This window comes from Camelina sativa, chromosome 12 (assembly GCF_030686135.1).
Source record: "Camelina sativa cultivar CO46 ecotype springtype chromosome 12, ASM3068613v1".
Lineage (NCBI taxonomy): Eukaryota > Viridiplantae > Streptophyta > Magnoliopsida > Brassicales > Brassicaceae > Camelina > Camelina sativa.
In genome coordinates this window covers 9,575,612-9,600,822 of record NC_141891.1, presented here as the reverse complement: position 1 = coordinate 9,600,822, position 25,211 = coordinate 9,575,612, and the positions used below count along the sequence as shown (strand labels likewise).

The window sequence follows — 25,211 nt, the reverse complement described above, 5'->3', positions numbered from 1 at the left end:
GTTGTTGTGTGATTGTGGTTAGGTGGCTAGTGGGTATGAGACCACTAGTTGTAGAGTATTTATTATTATTATTATTATTATTATTATTATTATTATTATTATTATTATTATTATTATTATTATTATTATTATTATTATTATTATTATTATTATTATTATTATTATTATTATTATTATTATTATATATTATTATTATTATTATTATTATTATTTTAAAAAACGGGTTGGGTCGTTTCACAATTACATGGCTATTTGAAAAAAAAAAATCAGAGACTCATATATTTTAGATATTGGTACGACGACCAATAAACCCAATTTGAAAAAAAAAAAGATATAATAAAATAAAGTTCCTCCAAAGTATGCTCTTAATTTATCTTTTATTTTTTCTACATTCTAAAATAAATAATTCACATAAAGTTATTGTTATGGTTTATTTAGTTTTGAAAGAATTTTAATATGTAATGATATCATTTAATAAAGTGAAGATAGATAATAATGTATTTGAGTACATTCTAAAATAAATAGTCCACATAATGTTACTGTTATGGTTTATTTAGTTTTGAAAGAATTTTAATAGATAATGATATTAATAAAGAAAGAGATAGATAATAATGTATTTGAGTACATTCTAAAATAAATAATTCACATAATGATATTGTTATGGTTTATTTAGTTTTGAAAGAATTTGAATAGATAATGATATAATTTAATAAAGAAAGAGATAGATAATAATGTATATGAGTACATTCTAAAATAAATAGTCCACCTAATGTTATTTTTATGGTTTATTTAGTTTTGAAAGAATTTTAATAGATAATGATATAATTTATTAAAGAAAGAGATAAATAATAATATATTTGAGTACATTCTAAAATAAATAGTCCACATAATGTTATTGTTATGGTTTATTTAGTTTTGATAGAATTTTAATAGATAATGACATAATTTAGTAAAGAAAGAGATAGATAATATGTATTTGAGTACATTCTAAATTAAATAGTTCACATAATGGTATTGTTATGGTTTATTTAGTTTTGAAATAATTTTAATAGCCAATGATATAATTTAATAAAGAAAGAGATAGATAATAATGTATTTGAGTACATTCTAAAATAAATAGTTCGCATAATGGTATTGTTATGGTTTATTTAGTTTTGGAAGAATTTTAATAGATAATGATATAATTTAATAAAGAAAGAGATAGATGATAATGTATTTGAGTTTTTAAAATAACACATGTCAAAAGTGATTTTAACAATAACATTATGTGAATTATTTATTTTAAAATATAGGAAAAATAGGATTAATATAATATATAATGATATTATTTAATAAAGTAAACATAGATAACAATGTATATGAGATTTTTTTTAAATGACTCATGTTAGAAAGAGTCAAAGACAAATGGCACATGTGAGTATGGATGAACCTTATTTTATTATACTCCCTCCCTTTTTTAGATGACTTTTAGACTAATGCACGCTAATAAAGAAATTATTGAATTTTTTTTTATTGTTACACAAAAACATAATTTAATATACCAATTCAACCAGTAAAAAAACAATCTGCATAATATTAATAGTTAAAACAAATCCAATTAATTTTGCATAGATTTGTGAGAAATACATATATTTTAGAAGAAAAAATATAAATTAAAATAAAATCATATTAGATAAAATGAAGGGAATATAAGATAAGATCTTTGAAAATCTTAGTCATTCTTTCGTGAGATGTACGTATAAAAAGATGGGATGCTAAAACCTAAAGTTCATATTTTGTAAACATTCATAATTGTTATTTAAATTATTCATAATGTGTGGCTCATACGCATTTAACATACTGTTTAGTATCACATTCATGGTTATTCTCTTTGGTTGTCTATGTGAGGCGAGAGTAAATGTTACTATCATCAATGATATTGGTCCAAATGTTCAATTGGGACTACACTGCAAATCGAAGAACAAAGATCTCGATTCACAATCATTACCCCCGTATAAACCCTGGGGATTTATAACAGCTATTAACTTTTGGGGCACAACGAGTTTTTTTTGTCACTTTGAATGGGGAAGTGAATCGAAATGGTTTGAAATTTTTGTAACTAGCAGAGATTATTATTTATGTAAACATCATCCGTGTTTTTGGAGTATAAGACCTGATGGTCCATGTAGATTAACAGGTAAAGAAAAATGTTATCCTTGGAATGCTAATATTTGAACACCATTGTAACAAGATTTCACAATTATAAGCTAAAGAATAAAAATATATTATTTTCGTTTTTCCGTTTGTTTTAGCCCTACATGATATAAAAATTTAAACCTTAAGAGACATAACATAACATGACATAGATTTACAAATTATACGAGAGATGAAAACCGGTTAGTTTAAGAACAAGAATTTCATTTAGACCAAGTTGGTTTAAGAACGGGGTTTTGATGTAGATCTATGTCTCGATTTTGAAAGGTAATTTAGTATGGATCTGATACAATCATGTACTTTTTTAGAATAGTATAATAAAGACTTAGGAAAATTAAGAGCCAAAATATGTTCCAAAAATGGTTTATTTGTATAGCGTTAATTGGAGAAGAAAGTAGAAACAGGGAGATTGAGGAGACGTTATTAGATACTGAAATACAAAAGTTAATTATATTTATACCAATTACCATCCACTTCTGTATTTTTTACTATTATTGAGATGTGAAAGAATGATAGATAAAAGAATATATCAAACCCTTTCCCCCGCTATCAGCTTAACACCTATAGTAGCTATAAAATATCAAAACCTTGGACCCTAGAACAACCCTGCTGGGTCAATTTGACCGAGCCCCTAAGACTACTAAAGAGAAAGAACCTCGGAAGCAAACTCACAGTTTAAAGATAATTACTTTATTAATAATATATATATATATATATATATATATATATATATATATATATATATATATATATATATATATAACAAACCAATGAATGAGATGTTGAATATTCACATAGGAGATGAGATAAATAACAATCCAATGAAACCAAGAAATTGAGATATGCAGTGTTTCCACCATAAACTCTTTCCTCCTACAAGGATAACTTCTGTTCCCATGAACATTTTGGTTTAAATTCCTACTACATTACCTCCAATTAAAACAAAAGATGTGAATCTATGACCTTAAATATCACTAGTATGTATTATAATTAATATTTAGTTACATATCTCAACTCTTAGTTATTAGAGAAAAAAAATTATGAACTTTGGAAAGATTTCCTCTGTTCTTCATTCTTCTGGAGAAAATGGACCTTCAAGCTGCTTTCCAGGGCCTGTTAATTAAAACAAACATTTCACCACTTTAGTCTTTAATGCTTAATTCCAAACGAACAATCAAACCATTCAAAGTTATAGAGTAAACCGGACCGGTCAAATATAATGAGAGGAGTATTAGAGATATTGATTTACCGCAAAGATAGGAATGGAGAAAAGGGTCTTCTCTACTTCTTCAAAATATAACAATTCTTGATTGAACATGCCAATCAATCGTGTCAGCTCAAATAGGATTATTTCAATCTGCTGATATTTAATCACCAAGACAAGTTTCTTATTATCATGTGTATAAGATTTTTTTTTTTTTTTTTTAAAAGGTCAATAACATAAATAAAGTGGACTTACTCGTGGGAGAAACTTGATGATGACGTCTTCGATCTCGTCCATGACTTCTATAGGCTATAGCTATGACCATTTCTTCATGTATGGACACCACATCTATCTATAACCTCCACATGATTAATCTTTTTCATTATCAAAAACATTATAAACAAATTTGTTTTCCAAAAGAAATAATATTATCTAACCGTGGCACCATGTACGAGGGGAGGGGTAAACGGACAGACAAAGCATGGAGTTTTCAGTTAGCTTGCTCAACGCTTCCGAGTTTTTTGCGTCTAATTATGACCACTCATTAAGTAAAGGCATTTGAAGCCTAAGCACTTCACGTAATTTGATTTCTTGACGGTGCCTTTGAACTTCAATCAAATTTTCCACTACGTAGTTCCTCAATTTGTATACTAGAGATTATACCGCGCTACGCGCAGTTTTGTTTCACGCTTATTTGCATTAAAACTATATAATTGGAATGTTGTTTTGTTTTTATTTGTTGTTGGTTGCTTTACATCTGAAGATTTGTTTCCATATATATTAGGGTTTATTACATCTGAAGATTTCTTTTTTTTTTTGCATAGTTATACTTTTTCATTATATTTTGTTGTTATTATATTTCGTGGTTAGTTAATGTATATCTACATATATATATATATATTTTAAAAAAAATGATTTGTTTAAAATTTCTGTAATGTGTTTGATTACATTTTGTTTGTAAATTTTGTTTTGAGGCATGGCCTTTTGGTTTTGTATTTTGTTTCTTTTTTTTGTTTTTTGTTTATTTTTTTTTCTATTTTAGTTTGTTAATTTTTTTGTTTCTATTGTTTGTATTATTGTAATTAAATGTTGCCTTGTTTTGGAAGGTGTAAATGAATGCATCCATGTTTTTTTTAGCTGCTTAAAGGTCACAGAGGTTTGTCTTCTCTTTCGAGATGATGATGATGACTGTGAAAATCCAAGCTACGCCCGGAAAGACATTTGACAATTGAGCTAGTTTATTTATAAAATCTAAATTGATTTTTTGTGTTATATGTAAAAATTACATTATTTTGTATCTGACATTATAACCAAGCGTATTATTTGAGGTAAAGAAAAAATTACCGTATCAAATATGAAGTAATATATAATATTTGAATTTTGTATATCTTTGGAATTGAGTTATTGTTGATGGTCACTCGACTATTATCTAAGGTGTCGTTGTATGTAATATCAAAACACGCTAAATATAAAGAGGAATTCTCATAACACAATTGACTGAGATATGTTCATATGGAGATAATAAGTAGGCTACAGCACAATCTGGTGAACAGTTTGAGCTTTCTTATTTATTCTCTTGAGTGGTGGCATGTGTGATTATAACCAAATATAAGAATCATTTAGATTTTGTGTTAATTCTCTAGGTGTGTTGAACTGTTGATATTCCCACTTTTAGCCTTTGTTTCTCTCTCAGAGGTTTTTTTCCTCGTTCTCTCTTTGTTACACTTCGTTTAGTTTCTTATTCTAGAGAGGCAGAAAACATTGTACGTACTCATAAAGACTATACTGTATTAGCTTGGATGTCTCTTACAATCCATGCACATACATCTTCTACTTGCACCCATACTCTAGACCTTACTTCTAGATCCTAGGCTCTTACACAAGCCACACCTACTCATGCTTAGACTGCACTGCATCAAAAACTGCACTTAGATTTTAGACATTAACTAACACAACATATTCACTCATTTGAGTCTAACTAAACAATTAGCCCGATTACTTCTTATTGTCTTAACTTAAGTCACGACAGTTTCACTTGTCTTATTGTTTGACATTGTTTTTTTCTTGTAGTTGACTCCTCTCTGCATCTTCTTCTTCTATGGTCGCTTTAATTCCAATCTTTTGTGATTCTTCTTCTTCTCATTCTTTGCCTCACAATGATTGTTCTTATTCTTTGCAGGTTTAATCGAAGACTCAATCTTCAACATGAACATGTCCGTCCTTTTCTTTGACAGATTCAGAAAGGAATGAAAGCACAATCCACAAGTTATATGAAACACAATTTAAATATTTGGATAAACTATTCATATAACTCAACCACATATTCTTTCTTATTGGTATCTAGACTTTGAAGTGCAGAAAAAGAAATGAACAACGATGTATCTTTTCTTTATTTAGGTCTTTCATAAACAAAAATAATAGCACGCCAAATCACTTTCAAAACAGAACAACGCAATAAACTCAGAAAAACATATATATCATGTAAGATTACTTATCAATACATAACCTCAAACTCCAAAAGGTAGATAGAAACCCTAAAATTTAAACAAACTACTATTAACCTATTAATAAAGATAAAGAAGCATAATGATGTTTTTGTGGGCAATTGCAGACTTTGTTTTACCTTGAGTTTATGTGGAACTTTTCGAGGGTTTTCATCGCCATCTCTCTGGTACGACTAATGACCATAAGGGCTGTCGTTTCATTTCGTTATATCCAATCACTCATCGTCTATGCTCGTCAAATTACGTACCCTTGATTTGGTTTGTTGTTTGCAATAGGTGAGGCTTTTCGGTTTTGTAATCCGAAAAATTTATGATCAATATTAAGAGGGGAAGACGAAGAATCTAAAGGAAAAATTTAATCGAATTTTTTTACTTGTTTTCTTGGGTTTTTTCTTATATTTGCTGCTTATGTGACATGCTCTAAGATAAGTGTGAACTTGGTTGAGGTGGACATTCTCACAGGGCTCAAATTGTCCTTTTATTAATAGTAATCCTTAGCCAAACCCAAAACAACTGATCCTGAAACCATTCATAAAAACAAATATGAATATTGTTATTAGTTACACTAGTAAATATATTTTTTTCTAAATGAAAAAAAGGAAGCACGTAAATATAAAACTTATTGTTTCATACTGTAAATTGAAAGATTCATATATTATGAATAATAAAATACAAAATTTATATTTTGGTCTAATACCATAGATATTATAAATGAAAAATCTGAAGTAAGAAAACATAAAAGATGAGATCTTTGCCTTTTATACGTACATAAGTGAAGAACGTTTAAAAAAAACAAATATACGCAAAATAATAATAATAATAATATCAATAATAATAATAATAGTAATAATAATAATAATAATAATAATAATAATAATAATAATAATAATAATAATAATAATAATAATAATAATAATAATAATAATAACACATATAATTATTATTCATTATGTAAACTAAAAAGCAAAAAATAAGTTAAAACATCTAAGTGGCACAGTAGTTACAAGTAAACTCAAGTGTGGAGAGGATAAGGGTTCGAATCTTACTTTTTCCCAATAAGTGAAATATTCTTAATCACCAAAGTCATCTTCTTCCCCATTTTTTTTTAGAAACCCTACGGCGCAGATCTTTGCTCTTCAACCATTTTTTTTTAATTCTCTTTCATTTTCCCACCATAATTTTGTTAAAATAAGTATATTGGTTCAATATTTACCCAAATTCGATCTAAAACTCAAAGATATTATCAGATTATAAGGTCAATCGAATTTGAGAACATTGATTGATGTGTCTTTAATAAATGAAAATCTGCGAGAGAAAGGCAAAAAAAAGAGTTTCAGAGATACTTTTTTCTTTTTTCTGTTTTTATGAAACCTTTATTAATCTTCTCACAACTTCTTTTACAAAAATGTAGCAAAATTGATCTGTTTTTACGAGGAAACGAAATGTATTTGGGAGGTAAGCGGGACCTCTCTCTCTTATAACAACTGAGGTAAAGGGGGACCTCTATGGCTCTATCTCTCTCAAACTCTGCTGCCATCAAACTAGTGTTATAGCGTAGGTTGTCATTTTAAGGATGTTTATTTATTATTTTTAAATCTAATAATCCCATATTTATAACATCATGTGAGAATTAAAGAAGGAAGGGGGAACCATTTATAACATAAATTTATAGACTAAACAAAATTAAACAAAAAGAAAAATGCATACCCAGACATACGTGAGGAGGAAGGGGTGAGATAACTGGTTAAAAAATATTAAGACTATTATTACTGGTTGTTACTTCCAGAAATTCTTTTGTTAAAAAGTAATAAAAAAAATACAAAAAAAGAGAGAGAAAGGAAGAGAAACGTTTCTAAAATTACTAGGGGAAGAAACGTTTTTCACTCTACTTCTCCATATGTCAATTATTAGTTACATGTTAAAATATTAATTTTTTTTTTCAACTCAATATTGCAACAGCTTCAGATCAAACAAAGAAGAAAAATACATAGACCAAACTCAATATTGCATGGAGTCATTTGATTGGATCAGTTTTCAAATACATTATCTCTATCATAAATAATACGACTAGATTAAGAATTACAATTAACAGTTTTCTGACTAGAGAGGTATGGAAAGAAAATCATAAGTCAAACATAAATATGACTTTGTAAACTTGGTTGGACAACTTTTGTAAATAATCTCATGACTTCCTTCTTTGTTTTCTATATAGATCTATGGTTGATTTCTATATCTTATAATATTATCTTTTCTTTTATTTTTCTATATTTATTTCCAATTTATCAATTTATTTGATCTCTTTCTTTTTATGTCCATTATTATTTTTCAGTAGTTACAAGTAAACTCAAGTGTGGAGAGGATAAGGGTTCGAATCTTACTTTTTCCCAATAAGTGAATATTCTTAATCACCAAAGTCATCTTCTTCCCCAATTTTTTTTAGAAACCCTACGGCGCAGATCTTCGCTCTTCAACCATTTTTTTTTAATTCTCTTTCATTTTCCCACCATAATTTTGTTAAAATAAGTATATTGGTTCAATATTTACCCAAATTCGATCTAAAACTCAAAGATATTATCAGATTATAAGGTTGATCGAATTTGAGAACATTGATTGATGTGTCTTTAATAAATGAAAATCTGCGAGAGAAAGGCAAAAAAAAAGAGTTTCAGAGATACTTTTTTCTTTTTTTTTTCTGTTTTTATGAAACCTTTATTAATCTTCTCACAACTTCTTTTACAAAAATGTAGCAAAATTGATCTGTTTTTACGAGGAAACGAAATGTATTTGGGAGGTAAGCGGGACCTCTCTCTCTTATAACAACTGAGGTAAAGGGGGACCTCTATGGCTCTATCTCTATCAAACTCTGCTGCCATCAAACTAGTGTTATAGCGTAGGTTGTCATTTTAAGGATGTTTATTTATTATTTTTAAATCTAATAATCCCAAATTTATAACATCATGTGAGAATTAAAGAAGGAAGGGGGAACCATTTATAACATAAATTTATAGACTAAACAAAATTAAACAAAAAGAAAAATGCATACCCAGACCTACGTGAGGAGGAAGGGGGTGAGATAACTGGTTAAAAAATATTAAGACTATTATTACTGGTTGTTACTTCCAGAAATTCTTTTATTAAAAAGTAATAAAAAATACAAAAAAAGAGAGAGAAAGGAAGAGAAACGTTTCTAAAATTACTAGGGGAAGAAACGTTTTTCACTCTACTTCTCCATATGTCAATTATTAGTTACATGTTAAAATATTAATTTTTTTTTCAACTCAATATTGCAACAGCTTCAGATCAAACAAAGAAGAAAAATACATAGACCAAACTCAATATTGCATGGAGTCATTTGATTGGATCAGTTTTCAAATACATTATCTCTATCATAAATAATACGACTAGATTAAGAATTACAATTAACAGTTTTCTGACTAGAGAGGTATGGAAAGAAAATCATAAGTCAAACATAAATATGACTTTGTAAACTTGGTTGGACAACTTTTGTAAATAATCTCATGACTTCCTTCTTTGTTTTCTATATAGATCTATGGTTGATTTCTATATCTTATAATATTATCTTTTCTTTTATTTTTCTATATTTATTTCCAATTTATCAATTTATTTGATCTCTTTCTTTTTATGTTCATTATTATTTTTTTATGATCTAAACATAGAAATATTTGATCTCTTTCTTTTTATATTATTCATTTATACGTAAACATAAAGAGATGCCATTACCAGAAAAGGTGAGACAAAGAAGCTACGTTTAGACCATAGACAAATATTTCTATGTTTGCATGTATATTATTATTATTATACATGTCACATAAGTTTGTACGTACCATGATGCTCAAAGGAGCTGCGAAAACACAAACGGAAAAGCCGACGCAAATCCCTCCAAGGACTTTCTCTCACGGTTCGATCCTTTGGTTAAGAGCTCGCAAACAAGAATAATAGCAGCAAAACCCAAGAAATTCAAGAGCCCAAGAACCTTCAAAGTCGTTGATATATTATCATCAGTGAAATACCTAAACTTTTTTTTTTTTTTTTGTAATACAAGTGCATGTTTTTAATAAACGAAAAGAAATGGGAAGGTTTAAAACATACTCTAGCTTTCTTGTTAGCATAAGTGATGAAGAATGATGTATATGGTCTCGATGAAGCACCCCACAGCTGTTTATGGTGATGAGAAGGAAGCCTGCTCCATCTTTTTGCATAGCGTAGTAAATCCATAGCATCGCGCTAACGAGCGCTGACACGTAGGGAAGTGATTCAAAACCTTCAATCGCTTTTTTTCTTGCAGATTCTTACAAAAGTCGTTGGCCTGAAAATAGTAATATCCAAAACATTTTTTTTATTATGAGAAAAGAAAAAGAAAGAAAGAAACAAAGAGTGTTTGAGATAGATGACGCTTGCACTAGTGCCAGGAAAACAATGAATGATATGATGTTGCCTGCAAAAATACATATTTCAAAGATAGTACAGTTAAATTTTATATGCACTTACCAATAATAGTTACAGCCTTACAGGATATATAATAGTAGTATATAATTATAATTTTATATAACTTTGGTGTTTGTTTATGAATGCTTGATGATACTAATAATTACCCATGATTCCAAATGTAACTGCCAATACGTTGTGAGTTAGAGCCATTGTTATTTTGCGAATGAGCGAGCTCTTCAAGTATCTTTCTGAGTATATATCGAAGAAAACTAATAAGGAAACAAGAGAAGGGGATTTAGAGAAAGATCTTCAACTCTTGATGCCTCTATTTGAGTTTTCTTCGATATGAATTAACTAGCGAGGCCATTGGCACACTATATATAGCGAGAGGGTAACCTGTGTAAGGGTTCCAAGTTTATATGGTAGGGACGTCGTCGTTTCGCGGTATAAGAGAGAGAAGAACATCGCATAATGGTCTCAATCAGATATATCTATGGTTTTTTAATAGGGAAAATGTCAAAAAAATCCCCAACTTACCAAAAGTGTTGAAAAAAAGCATCAACTTTCATTGTGGTGAATTAAATAGCTAACTTTAGTTGACTTTTAAATTAAATCGTTAACTTTTGTTGACTTATCTAAATAAGGCATGTCTCTAAGTCAACTAACGGATGAATTTAACGGATTAAGTCAACAATAACAGTGTAAGTTAAACGCCGTCGTTTTGCCATTTAAAACGGTAGAAGAGAATGTTGAGCTATAGTTTCGAACCTTTAGTGAGACCGAGGACCAGAGTGTTACAGCTGAGGGTGTTGGTGAGTCGCAGGGTGTTCCGGGGGATTCCGTGAGTGTGGCAGGAGGGGGCGGTGTTGATGCTCCAGTGGCCGGTGATGCTAGGGTCCTGGGTGTGGGAGTCCCAGCGGGTGGAGTCCCTGGTGTTGACTTTGCGGCTTTGCTAGCACAAGTGTTAGAGCGGTTACCACCAGTGGTACAGGCTCGGGCTCAGGTAGTGCCACCAGTTGTGGCGGAGAAGCGGCAGCTAGTTGCTGCGGATGTGGGGGTCCATGCTCGTTATCTCAGCATGTTGACAGAGATGGGTCGGTTGCGTACTGAGCAGTTTCCGGGAGGTGTAGATCCTACTGTTGCGGATGCGTGGAGGACGAGGGTGGAACATAACTTCCATACTCTGAGATGTCCTGAGGAGTTCTGGGTGGACATAGGGGTCTACTTTTTGAGTGGTGATGCTGAGTTGTGGTGGAGATCTGTGGCTGCTAGGAGGGTGCAGCGGGAGATGACTTGGGCTGACTTTGTCTTGGAGTTCAACCGCAAGTAGTTTCCTAGAGAGGCATTGGATCGTTTGGAGGTGCAGTTCCTTCAGTTGTCTCAGGGGACACGGTCAGTGCGGGACCTGGACTTGGAGTTTAGTCGACTTCTTTGTTATGGGGGTCGGGCTATGGAGCCTGAGGAGGCTCAGATCAGGAGGTTTTTGAGGGCTCTACGTGATGATTTGAGAGTTCACTATAGAGGGCGGAGTTATGCTACGCGTGCAGAGCTGGTTGAGACTGCAGCAGAGATTGAGGAGGATATCCGGGCACAGTCAGTGTCGGTTACTCCAGCGGTTTAGCCTGGTAGGGCTCAACAGCAGGGTGGTTCGAGCAGGGGCGGTAGGCCTGCACAGGGAACCAAAAGGAAGTGGGAGGCTACGCAGAAGCCGAGTGGTGCGAGTTGCTTCGGTTGTGCGAGCAAGGATCACAAGGTTGCTAGTTGTCCCAAGAGGAGTGCTCCGACGGTAGGGCCTCGGGTATGTTATCATTGTAGGGAGATAGGGCACATCAGGCCCATGTGTCCCAAGTTGCAGCCGGCAGCAGTGGCAGCGTTGCAGCAGGTGCAGCCTGGAGCTCAGCAGGTAGCACAGATTGAGCAGGCGCCACGGGTTTACACGACAGCAGAGGCTGGTGGAACTAGTGCTGGAGCGATCACAGGTATAATTTCTGGTACTTAAACTTTGTGAATACTAGTAGGTTCAGATTTTATATTTTTCTGTGATAAAGTGTTAGGTTCTCAACACATGAGGTTTGTGTAGGGACCTTGTTGGTGGGCGGGTTTAAGTCCCATGTTATGTTTGATTCTGGAGCTTCTCACAGCTTCATTACTCCGGAGTGTGCAGAGAGTGCGGGGATCAGTGGGGATCCTGGAGAGCGTACATGAGTTGTTAGAGTTGTGGGAGGAAAGTTCCTGAGAGTTATTGGACGGGTTAGAGGAATCGATATTCAGATCGCAGGAGAGTCGTGGCCAGCGGATTTGCTTATCAGTCCAGGGGAGTTGTATGATGTTATTCTCAGGATGGATTGGATGCATCGGCATAGGGTGCATTTGGATTGCTATCGGGGTAGAGTGGAGTTTGAGCGTCCAGAAGGAAAGTTGGTTTTTCAGGGTATTAGACCAACTTCGGGGAGTCTCGTGATCTCGGCCATTCAGGCTGGGAAGATGATCGAGAAGGGCCGTGAGACTTATTTGGTTACTATATCGATGCCAGTGGGGAAGTTTACGGTTAGCAGCATTCCGGTAGTAAAAGAGTTGAGGATGTGTTTCGGTCTTTGCAGGGATTACCACCATCTCGGTCGGATCCTTTTACCATTGAACTGGAACCGGGGACGACGCCGTTATCCAAGGCTCCTTACAGAATGGCTCCAGCAGAGATGGCAGAGCTGAAGAAGCAGCTAGAGGATTTGTTGAGTAAGGGATTCATCCGTCCTAGTGTGTCACCGTGGGGAGCGCTGGTGTTGTTTGTCAAGAAGGGTGTTGTTTGTCAAGAAGAAGGATGGGAGTTTCCAGTTGTGTATTGATTGCCGAGGTTTGAACCGGGTTACTGTGAAGAACAAGTACCCTCTCCCGAGGAATTATGAGTTGTTGGATCAGTTGAGGGGTGCTACTTGGTTCTCTAAGGTAGATCAGGCGTCGGATTATCATCAGATACTGATAGATGAGGCAGATGTGAGGAAGACTGCTTTCAGGATGAGGTATGGTCATTATGAGTTCGTAGTTATGCCCTTCGGGTTGACTAACGCACCAGCAGCGTTTATGAGATTGATGAACAGTGTGTTTCAGGAGTTTCTGGATGTATCTGTCATCATTTTCATCGACGATATTATGGTTTATTCTAAGAGTCCTGAAGAGCATGCAGTGCATTTGAGGGCGGTTATGGAGAAGCTGCGGGAGCAGAAATTGTTTGCTAAGTTGAGCAAGTGCAGTTTTTGGCAGCGTGAGATGGGTTTTCTGAGTCATATAGTGTCTGCAGACGGGGTTTCTGTAGATCCAGAGAAGATTCAGGCTATCAGAGATTGGCCTAGACCGCAGAATGCCACAGAGATCAGGAGTTTTCTTGGATTGGCAGGTTACTACAGGAGGTTTGTGTAGGGGTTTGCAAGAAGAGCACGTCCTATGACTAAGTTGACAGGGAAGGATGTTCCTTTTGTTTGGTCAGAAGAGTGTGAGGAAGGCTTTGCAAGCCTGAAGGAGATGTTGACTACTACGCCAGTGTTGGCTTTGCCTGAGCAGGGAGAACCCTATGTGGTTTATACAGATGCATCTAGAGTTGGTTTGGGGTGTGTTCTGATGCAGCATGGGAAGGTGATTGCCTACACATCGCGGCAGTTGCGGGTGCATGAAGGCAACTATCCTACTCATGATTTGGAGAGGGGTGTTGTAGTTTTTGCCCTGAAGATTTGGAGATCTTATCTTTATGGTGCAAAGGTGCAGGTGTTTACAGATCATAAGAGTCTGAAGTATATATTCACTCAGCCTGAGTTGAATTTGAGGCAGAGGCGGTGGATGGAACTTGTGGCAGATTATGATTTGGAGATAGCTTATCATCCTGGTAAGGCTAACACGGTTGCAGATGCTCTGAGTCGGAAGAGGGTAGCTTCGGCTCAGGAGTAGGAGATGGAGTCTCTGGTAGGGGAGATCAGTGCTTTGAGCTTGTGTGTTGTTTCACAGGAACCGTTGGCTTTGGAAGCAGTAGATAGAGCAGATCTTCTGAGTAGGGTGCGGTTGGCTCAGGAGAAGGATTTGGGGCTGGTGAATGCCTCTAAGGATGTGGATTCGGAGTATCAGGTCTCAGATGATGGTACTATCTTGGTGCACGGTCGGGTTTGTGTGCCCAAGGATGAGGAGTTGAGGCAGGAGATTCTGAGAGAGGCTCATGCGAGCAAGTTGTCTATTAATCCAGGAGCGACTAAGATGTACCGTGATCTCAAGAGGTACTATCATTGGGTCGGGATGAAGAAGGATGTGGCTTGTTGGGTTTCGAGGTGTGATGTGTGTCAGCTAGTGAAGGCTGAGCATCAGGTTCCTGGCGGGTTACTGAAGAGTTTACCCATTCCTGAGTGGAAGTGGGATATGATCACCATGGATTTCGTGGTAGGATTATCAGTGTCACGGACTTTTGATGCTATTTGGGTCATTCTGGACCGGTTGACTAAGTCAGCGCATTTTCTGGCCATTAAGAAGACTGATGGAGCAGCGGTCTTGGCTAAGAAATATGTGAGAGAGATAGTCAGATTGCATGGGGTGCCAGCGAGCATTGTGTCTGATAGGGATTCTAAGTTCACTTCGGTGTTCTGGAAGGCATTTCAGGCAGAGATGGGCACTAAGGTGCATATGAGTACAGCTTATCATCCCCAGACTGATGGACAATCAGAGAGGACGATCCAGATGCTGGAGGATTTGCTGAGGATGTGTGTGTTGGACTGGGGTGGCCATTGGGCAGATCACCTAAATCTGGTAGAGTTTGCTTACAACAACAGTTATCAGGCGAGCATTCAGATGGCTCCTTATGAGGCTTTGTATGGGAGACCATGTCGTACACCATTATGCTGGACTCAGGTGGGGGAGAGGAGCATGTTTGGTGCTAGTTTTGTTCAGGAGACCTCAGAGAAGATTCGAGCTCTCAAGCTGAACAGGAAGGAGGCTCAGGATAGGCAGAGGAGTTATGCTGATAAGAGGAGGAGAGATCTTGAGTTTCAGGTAGGAGACAGAGTGTACCTCAAGATGGCCATGTTGCAGGGTCCGAACAGGTCATTGTCAGAGGCTAAGTTGAGTCCAAGGTATATGAGTCCATTCAGAGTGCTTGAGCGGGTTGGACCAGTGGCATATAGATTGGAGTTACCTGAGGTTATGAGTGCATTCCAAAAGGTTTTCCATGTGTCTACGTTGCGGAAGTGTCTCCGTGAGGGTGAACAGGTGTTGGCTAAGATTCCTGAGGATCTTCTGCCTAACATGACTGTGGAGGCGAGGCCAGTGAGGGTTCTCGAGAGGAGGATCAAGGAACTTCGGAAGAAGAAGATTCCTTTGATGAGAGTCCTGTGGGACTGTGATGGTGTTGAGGAGCAGACTTGGGAGCCTGAGGCTAAGATGAAGGCAAGGCTTAAGAAGTGGTATGAGAAGCAAGCCGCAACTTGAACTTGTCTAGCTAGGTCCCATCTGTAATCCGTGGCTGGAGCGGGAATGGAGTATTCCAGCCTATCTCTCTTGTTACTCGGTCGCTTGGGGTAGTTGGTTGTGTGACTCAGTAACAAGATGAGGTGGTGCTCGGGGTACAAAGTTTCCGCGAGGCGGGATTTTTGGAGGAAAGTTTCCTGAAATGGAAGTTTCTTAAAGTGGAAAGTTTCCAAAAATGGAAAGTGCTAAATATGGAAAGTTTTACGGGAGTTAGAATTTATCCATTTTAGCGGTGGGAAGCTTTGAAGGGGCTTGTATGGCCTTTGTGGCGAACTTTCGAGTCAGTGTGACACATGTATTTTCTGGAAAAAAAAACCCAATTCCTCGATCTCTTCGTCCTCGCCGTTTATACTATGGTCAAACAAAGCTGGTGATCCCAGCCATGGCTCTCTCGACAAATTTCAGCAATTCCGACGATGATGTTAAACCCATCGATGGTCGAATTCTTCTTAGTCGAGCCTAGAATATGTTCTTAGCATGCCTTCTTCAAGCTCTCTCGTGTTACTGACCTATCAAAGAAGAAGCTAATCCTTCACCAACCACCACCATCGTCTTCCTCTTTGTCTCCTTGCCGGTTGTTACCTTATGCTCCGAATCTTGTGGTGTTGTCTTCCTCCTCCGTTGTGATTAGCTGTCTCAGCGGTGGTAGAGTTTCCTCCAACGATTCGTATGTATCTACTCGCCGGTCTAAGTTGGATTGCGGTTTCACTGTGATTGCGAATTTGGTGAATCGGATCCAGCCGCTTGATATGTCTGTTAAGGCTTATCCTATTCAGCTAAGGATTCCATGAAACAGACGATTTTTCTTCTATGCTTGGACTCCTTCCTTCCGATCAATTCTCCGTTTCCGTTACCATCTCCGAGCAGCCTCTCTCTCATTTCCTTATCTCTCCCATCATCACCGAGTATATATTTTGAATCTATCTCTCTCTGTCTGATGACAATTTTGTTAATTTCTAGAACACTGTGGATTTAGGGATTTTGGTTTCTTTATGGTTTTATTAAGTATACGTTGTGGAATGCAGAGTATCGTGTATCACTTAGGAGGAACTTTGACATACCGATTGATCCTAGAAAGGAGGAGGATCAGTCTTTGGAAGACGATGTTAGATTTTGTTCTGAGAAGGGAGTGGGTGAGGATTTAGGGAATTGTGTTGAAGAATTAGAGAGACTGAGTCATCAAGTGTTTGGAGACTTGTCACCTGAAGCATTGAGTTATATTCAGCATTTGCAGTCTGAGTTATCTACCATGAAAGAGGTAATTGTCAATAGCTGATTATTGACAACAGAGCTTCCTTGTCTTTATACAAAAGCTTAATTTGTATAGATATGCAGTAACTGCTCTCATGATAAGCTATTATAGATTAGTGAATAGACAAGAGAAAGACTATTTCTGTTATATTACTGATAAAGTTTTATTCTTTTTGTGGATGGTTGATCTCTTCTTCGTCACTGCCCATCTGCAATTCCTTCCTCTACTCATCAATTTATCTGAGTATGATCTCTAATTCTCTAAAACCATATAATTCTATTTCGTTCGTTTGGGTTTGGATCTTTGAAAGTGTTTTTGTGTTATTTGTTTTGAAGTTATCATCATCTTCATCCATTGAACTTTGTCAGCTTCGTTGATTGAGAACTGTTCGAGTCGTTGTTTTGCAGCGGCTCCTTTTGTGGGTTTATGTTATCAGCTGGATGTGTGGTACTTACAGAGATAAGCTTAGAGATGGGTCATGCATTGTTTAGTTTTGATTCGATTCTTTAGTTTTTACGGGAAATGTTGAGTTCCGATCTGATACATGGTGTTGTGTTTTAAAAAACAATAATGCCATCTTCTTCTTCTTCTTCTTTCGAAGCACACTAATTTATTGTTCACATGTTTGTTTCTGGAATGCATTAATGGGTTTCTTTGTTTTGGTGAAAAAGTTGAGACCTTTCTTGATTTGTTTTGGAGCAAATTGATCACCCCCTTAAAACGTTGAATAATAACTTAAATTGATACTGATGCTTGCTGGAAAAAACATCAACACTGGACTCCATGGGATCGGGAACATGAGGAAAGAAGAATTCTTAGAGTCACTATGGGCCATGATGCCCCATACATGTGTAACTTAAATGACATTGACAACACATGCGAGAAGTGCTACCACTACAAGCTTATGGTCAAGGTCGTTTACATGATCTAAGAAAGAAAACAAATAATATATAACCATCTCATTGTTATCATATCTATTTTCTTTTACCATATTTTCAGTTATTTTATTTCCCAAAATCATGTATAACCTCCAGTTATATGAATTCCAATATCAATGTTTGTTCTATTAACAGTTTATTACGAACTTAATTTTAAAACAAAGTATAAAAATAACAAGGCTGTAAGCAGATACCAATTGAAACGCGAAAACATATTTATTCCCATTCCCTTTCCTCGGGGATTCTCTATCTTGGCGATGGTGATGAGATAAGAAACCAATTCGGTGCCGGTTAGATTGGGCATTGGCAAATGAGGATTGGTATGAGTTGTTTGGTCAGTCATTTGTGGAATATCTACCAATGGTTGCATCAGATCATAAACTGTTAGTGGCCACTATCTTAGATAAAATTCCTAGGGGGAAACAGTGCTTTCGGTTTGATAAACGGTGGGTAGGTAAGGAAGGTCTCCTGGATGCCATTACCGACAGCTGGACGGATTCCCAGGTATTATATGACGGGGATTTTGTCGGGAAAATTACAAATTGTCGACGATCGATCTCTCGGTGGCGAAAGGATCTCCAACCCTTTGGTCGGGACTCCATTGAAACGCTAAAACGGGATTTGGATGTTTACCAACATGACGATGCAAGGACTCCGGAGGACATATTGGATCTAACTTTAAAGTTAAAGGATGCCTATCGGTATGAAGAGGTGTACTAGCAGCAGAAGAATCGGAGTCTTTGGATGCAGGTTGGAGATCATAATTCCAAATATTTTCATGCCCAAACGAAACAACGGCGTGCTAGAAACCGGATTGTTGGGCTTTATAATACAGATGGTGTTTGGGCAACAGAGGAAAAAGATTTACAACAAGTAACAGTTTCTTATTTTGACGAACTGTTTACGTCCACAAATCCTGAGGTTTTTGAGGATGCCTTGGAGGAGATATCCACGGTTATCATGGATCATGATGATGGTAAATTGACAGCGCCTGCTACAGAAAAAGAAAAACGCTTTGTGCTCTTCATGATGCATCCGGAAAAGGCACTTGGTCCTGATGGTATGACAACTCTTTTTTACCAGAAGGCCTGATATATTATCAAGGTGGACCTAGTCTTATTGGTTAATTCCTTCCTTCAATCTGGTACCTTTGATGAACGTCTCAATGATACTAATATTTGTCTTATCCCAAAAACGGAAAGACCGACACGGATGACGGAGATGTGGCCGATAAGTCTGTGCAATGTGGGCTATAAAATTATTTCTAAAGTTCTTTGTCAGCAGTTAAAACTGGTATTGCCTAATATTATTTCGGACACTCAATCGGCTTTTGTAGCCGGTCGTTTGATTTCTGATAATATTCTTATTGCCCAGGAGATGTTTCACGGCCTCCACACGAACCCTTCGTGCAAATCAAAATATATGGCAATCAAGACGGATATGAGTATAGCCTATGACCGGGTTGAGTGGCCTTTTATTGCTCACCTACTTCGTAAGATGGGTTTCTGTGAGAAATGGATCACCTGGATCATGTGGTGTATACAATCCGTGCGGTATAGGGTTCTTATAAATGGACAGCCACAAGGGCTGATAGTTCCAAATCGTGGGCTTCGCCAGGGCGACCCTTTGTCACCATATTTATTTATGTTGTGCATGGAAGTTTTGGTTGCGAATATCCAAAAGGCCGAACGGGATATAGGTGGCTAGGACCTCTCCCTCTATATCCCATCTCTTATTTGCGGATGATAGCTTGTTTTTCTGCCAAGCTAAGAGGGAGCAACGTGAGGTCATTTTACGGATATTAAAACAGTATGAAGGGGTTTCAGGTCAGCAAATAAACTTCACAAAATATTCTCTGCAATTTGGGCATAAGGTCCCCGATGAGACCAAAGAAGAGTTGAAAACAGTCTTAGGGATTTCAACTTTAGGCGGGATGGGTACTTATTTAGGTTTACCGGAGAGCATGTGTGGGTCCAAAACAAAACTAATTTCTTTTGTCAGAGAAAGGCTTCATACCAAGGTTAATGGGTGGTCTTTAAAACTTTTATCTAAGGGGGCCAAGAGGTAATGATAAAATCTGTTACTACCGCTTTACCTACCTATGTGATGTCTTGTTTTCGTCTCCCAAAATCAGTCATAGCAAAACTAAGTAGTGCGGTATCAAACTTTTGGTGGAAAACTAACGGTCACTCGGGGGGCATGCATTGGATGACCTGGAATAAGCTTTGCTCTAGCAAAGCGAATGGTGGTTTAGGCTTTCGGAGTGTAGATGATTTTAATACTGCTGTTCTCCTTGCCAAACAATTATGGCGGCTGATATCGATGCCGGATTCGCTTTTCTCGAGAGTATTCAAAGGTTGGTATTTCCGTAAATCGGATCCTTTGGAACCTATCAAATCATATTCCCCGTCTTATGGATGGAGGAGTTTTATCTCCGCTCGACCTCTGGTAAATAAAGGGCTTATTAAAAGAGTTGGGTCTAGGGCTTCCATTTCAGTGTGGACAGATCCCTCAATACCAGCTCAATCCCTGATGCCAGCTTTACAACAAGACTCTAATGTTGACACGTCACTTACAGTGGACCATTTCATTGACACTGGGACAAATTCGTGGAAGATTGACTTGCTCACTACTACCTTTGTCCTGGAAGATGTCTCTTTGATACGCGCTATGCTGTTGAGGATCCCTCATTCTGTGGTTCTCTAGGTTGGCATTTTACCAAAACTGGCAAATATACGGTTAAATCGGGTTACCAAACAATTCATAAGGATCCGCTGGTGGGGGTTTGTGGCCCGGATATTTGGTCGTTGCAAGCTTATGTTTGGAAAGTCAAGTTTCCACCTAAGGTAAAACATTTTATGTGGCAAGTCCTTTCTAGTTGTGTAGCTGTCACGAGGAATTTACACAATCGAGGTATAGGGTGTGACCCAGGGTGCAGTCGGTGTGGCGATCCGCAAGAATCTATAAATCATGCCATTTTCCTATGCCCGCCTGCTCTCCAAACTTGGGCGCTTTCTCAGGTTCCAACAGCTTCGAGCGTGTTCCCATCAGAGTCGTTATATGCAAATATGGATTATCTTTTCTGACACACGCCAAAGGTTGCTAATACTTCCATGTTTCCTTGGTTGTTATGGTACATCTGGAAAGCAAGGAACGAGAAGGTTTTTGAGGCTTTGGATAAGGATCCCAGAGATGTTATACAACTTGCGGAGAGTGAGGAAAAGGCTTGGACTTCAGCTCAATTAGAACTTCTACATGAGCCGCAACCACTCCCTATCGGTCATGTACACACCACGGGTTATTCGGGTCTCAGGTGTTTCATTGATGATTCTTGGAAGGAAAGTGATATTTTTGCAGGTATAGGGTGGTTTTGTTCCCGCTATGAAGACCCCTCGCCAACTATGGGGGCTGCAAACCTCCGTCGTAGCTTGTTAGCTCTTCATGTAGAGGTGGAAGCTTTGGTGTGGGCAATGAAGTGTATGATGGAAGCAAACAAGAGAGATGTGGTGTTTGTAACCGACTGCTCCGATTTGGTGAAGATGGTGTCTTTTCCAGCAGAGTGACCCGCCTTCTCAACGTACCTAGAAGAGATCCAGAATGATAAGAGGAGTTTTTCTGATTTTTCTTTAATTTTAGTTTCTCGCCAAGCTAATTCCAAAGCGGATAATTTGGCTCGTAAAGTACGGGCCAAACCGCTATTGAGTTTATTGTAAACGATGTTCCTTCACATTGGTTGTTTTAAGCTAATCAATTAAAGCTGTTGACAAAAAAAAAATTATTCTCGTTCTTAACATTTATTCAAAAGAAAAATACTTAGGTTCATCCATACGAGTGAACCTCTCCATTCACTCCCTCTTCTCTCAGCCAATCAGAATCTTCCATCTAATATTTCATTTAAAAAAAATCAAAATTAAATTAAAAAGCAAACCAAATTAAAGAAACAATTATGTATACTTTTAATTAAGGAAAGTTAAATATTGGTTTGGTTTAGATTTTTAAAATTAGAATAAAATTATATGTCGGTTTGGTATTACAAATGAAGTGATTAGGGTTTAGATTTTACAATTAAAATAAAATTATATGTCGTTTTGGAATTACAAACGATGTGGTTAGGGTTTAGATTTTGTAATTAGAACAAAATTATATGTCGGCTTGGGTTCACAAATGAGATGGTTAAGCTTTAGATTTTACAAGTAGAACTGTAACGCCCGCGAACCAATTTGTGTATTTTTGGTGTGGGTGTCGATCGACACCCTTGGTGGCATCGATCGACACCAAGTGTTCCGGTTTGGGCGGGTTCGTTTTAATTGCTGATTGGTTCGGTTTTGGTTAATTAAAATCCCTAAATCGCATTTAGGTGTTAAGGGACGAATTAAGGGTTTTGGAGAGTCTCATTGTTGTCGCCGTTGAGTGAAAAAGAGAGAAAAGAGAGAAAAGCGTTCTTGAGTTTTTCTGGGCTTGTTCTTGGAGATTTTGGAGAGATCTGAGGCAGTAGAAGTGTTAGCTGTTGCTGGAAACGAAGGGGGAGCTTCTGGGGGTGTTGTTTTTCACGTTCCTCAATTCAATCTTCCTGTTCTTGAGGTGAGTGCTTGACCATGGTTGATCTAAGCATGAGATCTCCTTTGTTTTGTGTGATTCCTTGTTATTTGTGGTGTTTGCTTGCTTGGGTACATTGTATTTGTGATTTCTAGTGAATTCCGAGATGGTTAGACGTGTTAGGAGTCGATTCTGTGTTGATTGGAATCGGAGTTCGTCGCTGAGTTTCGCGCAGATCGTGACTGCAGAAGAGGCATCGATCGATACCACTTTTGTGGAGCATCGATCGGCACCGTCTCGAGTAGCATCGATCGGCACCATTCCGGCATCGGTCGACACCAGTTCCTGTAGCATCGGTCGACACCGATTGAGCATCGGTCGACACTAGTACCTGCCGAGTCTTATTTTCCTGGTTTGATATATTGATTGTCTTATTGTTGTTTGTTGACTTGGGAGTCTCATATGCTTGTGTGTATAACCCAGTAGATGGGAGGACGGCCTCACTAAGTATTTATGATAATACTTACGCATCTCAATTGTTGTTTGTGATGTGCAGGTAAAGGCAAAGTGTGATCGTGGAATCAAGGCGATGATGAAGGGGTGTTCTAGATGCTTGATTGATTGTGGTCTAGCTGATGTTAGGTTGCTAGATTAAGTCATTGGAACATTGTAGGATGTTAGCTTTTGGTTATTTCTTTGTTTGGATTATGATGTTGTTGGAATATTATTGGAATTGTTTTATTTGGTTATCCGCTGTTACTGATTGTTGTTAGGATGTTAGTGGGTATGGGACCACTAGTAAATGAGGTATATAAAAAAAAAAAACGGGAAGGGTTGTTTCATTTTGGTATCAGAGCTCTTACGGTTCTAGGACTAGGGTTCATTGTGCTTTTGCTATTGATGTTTAGGATTCCATGTTATGATTGATTGTGTGAGTCGGTCAATTGAGTGTGGCATGAAGTCCTAGAACATCCTCTTCGAGCCTGTGTTGTGATTCCACGGTAAGTTGTGATTCTTGTGTATTAGAATTATTGTTTGCTTAGCCTTCTGTTCTTGGATGATACAGATGGTTAGGGGTGAGGATGCTGTTGGTCGCGGTCGCGGTCGTGGTCGTGGGCGTGGTCGTGGTCGGGGTCGGGGACGAGGTCAGGTTCCTGAGGCCAGTGTGAGTGTGACCCAGAGCATGGCCAGTGAGGAGGTGGCGGAGTCACAGGTTCATCCTAGTGTGTCTGGAGACCAGGCTGGTTTGGGTGACGGCAGGGCGGATGGGCCCGGTGTCGGTCACGGTGTTGCCCCGGGTGTGGGGGTTGCAGCGGGAGGTGCTCCAGGCAGGGAGGATGTCTTGATGGACTTGCTAGCTCAAGTTTTGCAGCGACTTCCAGCAGTTGTGCCACCAGTGGTTGGTGGGCAGGATCCGGTAGTGCCGCCCGTGGGTGGTGGGCAGGGTCCAGCGGTGCAGCCTGTGGCGGGTTTGCAGGCAGGTGTGCAGCCGGGGGCCGAGGTTGTGGATGCTCAGTATGTGCGGATGATGGAGCAGCTGCGGCATGTGGGAGCAGGGTATTTCTCAGGAGGTACCGATCCGAGTGTAGCGGATGAGTGGAGAGAGCGGATGGAGGATATTTTCCTTTCGCTTAGGTGTCCCGACCGGTACAGGGTGGATCTGGCAGTGTTCTACTTGTCAGGAGATGCTCGTGTGTGGTGGAGGTCGGTGACAGCACGAAGGGTGCAGAGGGGTATGTCTTGGGGAGATTTTGTGGGGGAGTTTAACTCCAAGTATTTTCCTCAGGAGGCTCTTGATCGTATGGAGGCACGGTTCTTGGGTTTGACTCAGGGGGACCGTATAGTGCGGGAGCTGGATGCAGAGTTCAGTCGGCTTGTGGGGTATGCAGGCAGGGCATGGGAGCCAGAGGCGGCTCAGGTGCGGAGGTTTTTGTTGGCTCTGCGGGATGATTTGAGGACTCGGTGCAGAGTGAGGAGCTATGCTACGAGAGCAGAGCTGGTTGAGGTTGCAGCTGGGATAGAGGATGACTTGAGGTCACAGGTGGTTGTGGTCAGTTCTTCGGTGCAGCCACAACAGTCTCAGCCGCTTTGTGTTCCTAGCAAGGGCGGCAAGCCTGCGCAGGGGCAGAAGAGGAAGTTTGATGTTATGCAGAGATCGAAGCACGGGGGTGCGAAATGCTTTGGGTGTGGTAGTAGGGACCACAAGGTGTCTAGCTGTCCACAGAGAGGTGAGCAGCGGGCAGTGACAGAGCAGCGGGCGGTGACGGAGCCGCGGACAGATACTCGGGTGTGTTACTACTGCAGAGAGACGGGGCATATCAAGCCTCGTTGTCCCAAGTTGCAGCAGAGGGCAGTAGCAGTGTTGCAGGCTGGAGCTCAGCCAGGGGTGCAGCAGGGTGTGCAGCACGGTGTGCAGCCGGTGGGTTGGATTGAGCCGACGACTCAGGTGTACTCGACTCAGGAGCCCGGTGGCACTAGTGCAGGAGCGATCACAGGTATAACTTCTGAGATTCGAACTTAGTCAATTCAATAGTTCAGATTATATTTGTTTTTGTTTGTGGTCAAGTGTTAGGTTCTCAACACATGAGGTTTGTGTAGGGACCTTGTTGGTGGGCGGGTTTAAGTCCCATGTTATGTTT

General features: G+C 38.2%; 2 protein-coding genes and 2 pseudogenes across 5 annotated transcripts; 3 read left to right on the top strand and 1 right to left on the bottom strand.

Annotated features, from left to right (window-relative positions):
- The first annotated feature begins 1,717 nt into the window (after positions 1 to 1,717).
- LOC104731162 (S-protein homolog 20 pseudogene) lies at positions 1,718 to 2,275 on the top strand (annotated as a pseudogene).
- A 987-nt stretch (positions 2,276 to 3,262) lies between these two features.
- Positions 3,263 to 10,678, bottom strand: LOC104733357 (bidirectional sugar transporter SWEET14-like; annotated as a pseudogene).
- A 5,415-nt stretch (positions 10,679 to 16,093) lies between these two features.
- On the top strand, positions 16,094 to 17,768 carry LOC104731160 (uncharacterized). 4 transcript variants are annotated; one of them, XM_010450448.3, is made up of 3 exons: positions 16,094 to 16,751; positions 16,872 to 17,104; positions 17,467 to 17,768. In XM_010450448.3, exons 1-3 carry the CDS (start codon positions 16,634 to 16,636, stop codon positions 17,473 to 17,475), a joined length of 360 nt encoding a protein of 119 aa, XP_010448750.2. In that variant the 5' UTR covers positions 16,094 to 16,633; the 3' UTR covers positions 17,476 to 17,768. The 4 variants fall into 4 exon arrangements, 2 of the variants coding, with proteins under 2 accessions (XP_010448750.2, XP_010448749.2); XR_015575531.1 differs by having other exon boundaries at positions 16,103 to 16,751; positions 16,872 to 17,341; positions 17,506 to 17,768; XR_015575530.1 differs by having other exon boundaries at positions 16,103 to 16,751; positions 16,872 to 17,341; positions 17,434 to 17,768.
- Positions 17,769 to 20,358: 2,590 nt separating this feature from the next.
- LOC147930333 (uncharacterized) lies at positions 20,359 to 21,599 on the top strand. Its single transcript, XM_087476818.1, has 2 exons — positions 20,359 to 20,733; positions 21,135 to 21,599. Exons 1-2 carry the CDS (start codon positions 20,359 to 20,361, stop codon positions 21,597 to 21,599), a joined length of 840 nt encoding a protein of 279 aa, XP_087332944.1.
- The last annotated feature ends 3,612 nt before the right edge of the window (positions 21,600 to 25,211 follow it).

Excerpts from the sequence above, each read along its gene's own strand:
- LOC104731160 (XM_010450447.3), top strand. The coding sequence starts at position 16,634 with ATGAAACAGACGATTTTTCTTCTATGCTTGGACTCCTTCCTTCCGATC. Across the intron at positions 16,752-16,871 it reads ATCTCTCCCATCATCACCGA|AGTATCGTGTATCACTTAGG; the intron begins GTATATATTTTG and ends TGTGGAATGCAG. Across the intron at positions 17,105-17,534 it reads AGTTATCTACCATGAAAGAG|CTGGATGTGTGGTACTTACA; the intron begins GTAATTGTCAAT and ends TTATGTTATCAG.
- LOC147930333 (XM_087476818.1), top strand. The coding sequence starts at position 20,359 with ATGCCGGATTCGCTTTTCTCGAGAGTATTCAAAGGTTGGTATTTCCGT. Across the intron at positions 20,734-21,134 it reads TGAGGATCCCTCATTCTGTG|GTTGCTAATACTTCCATGTT; the intron begins GTTCTCTAGGTT and ends CACACGCCAAAG.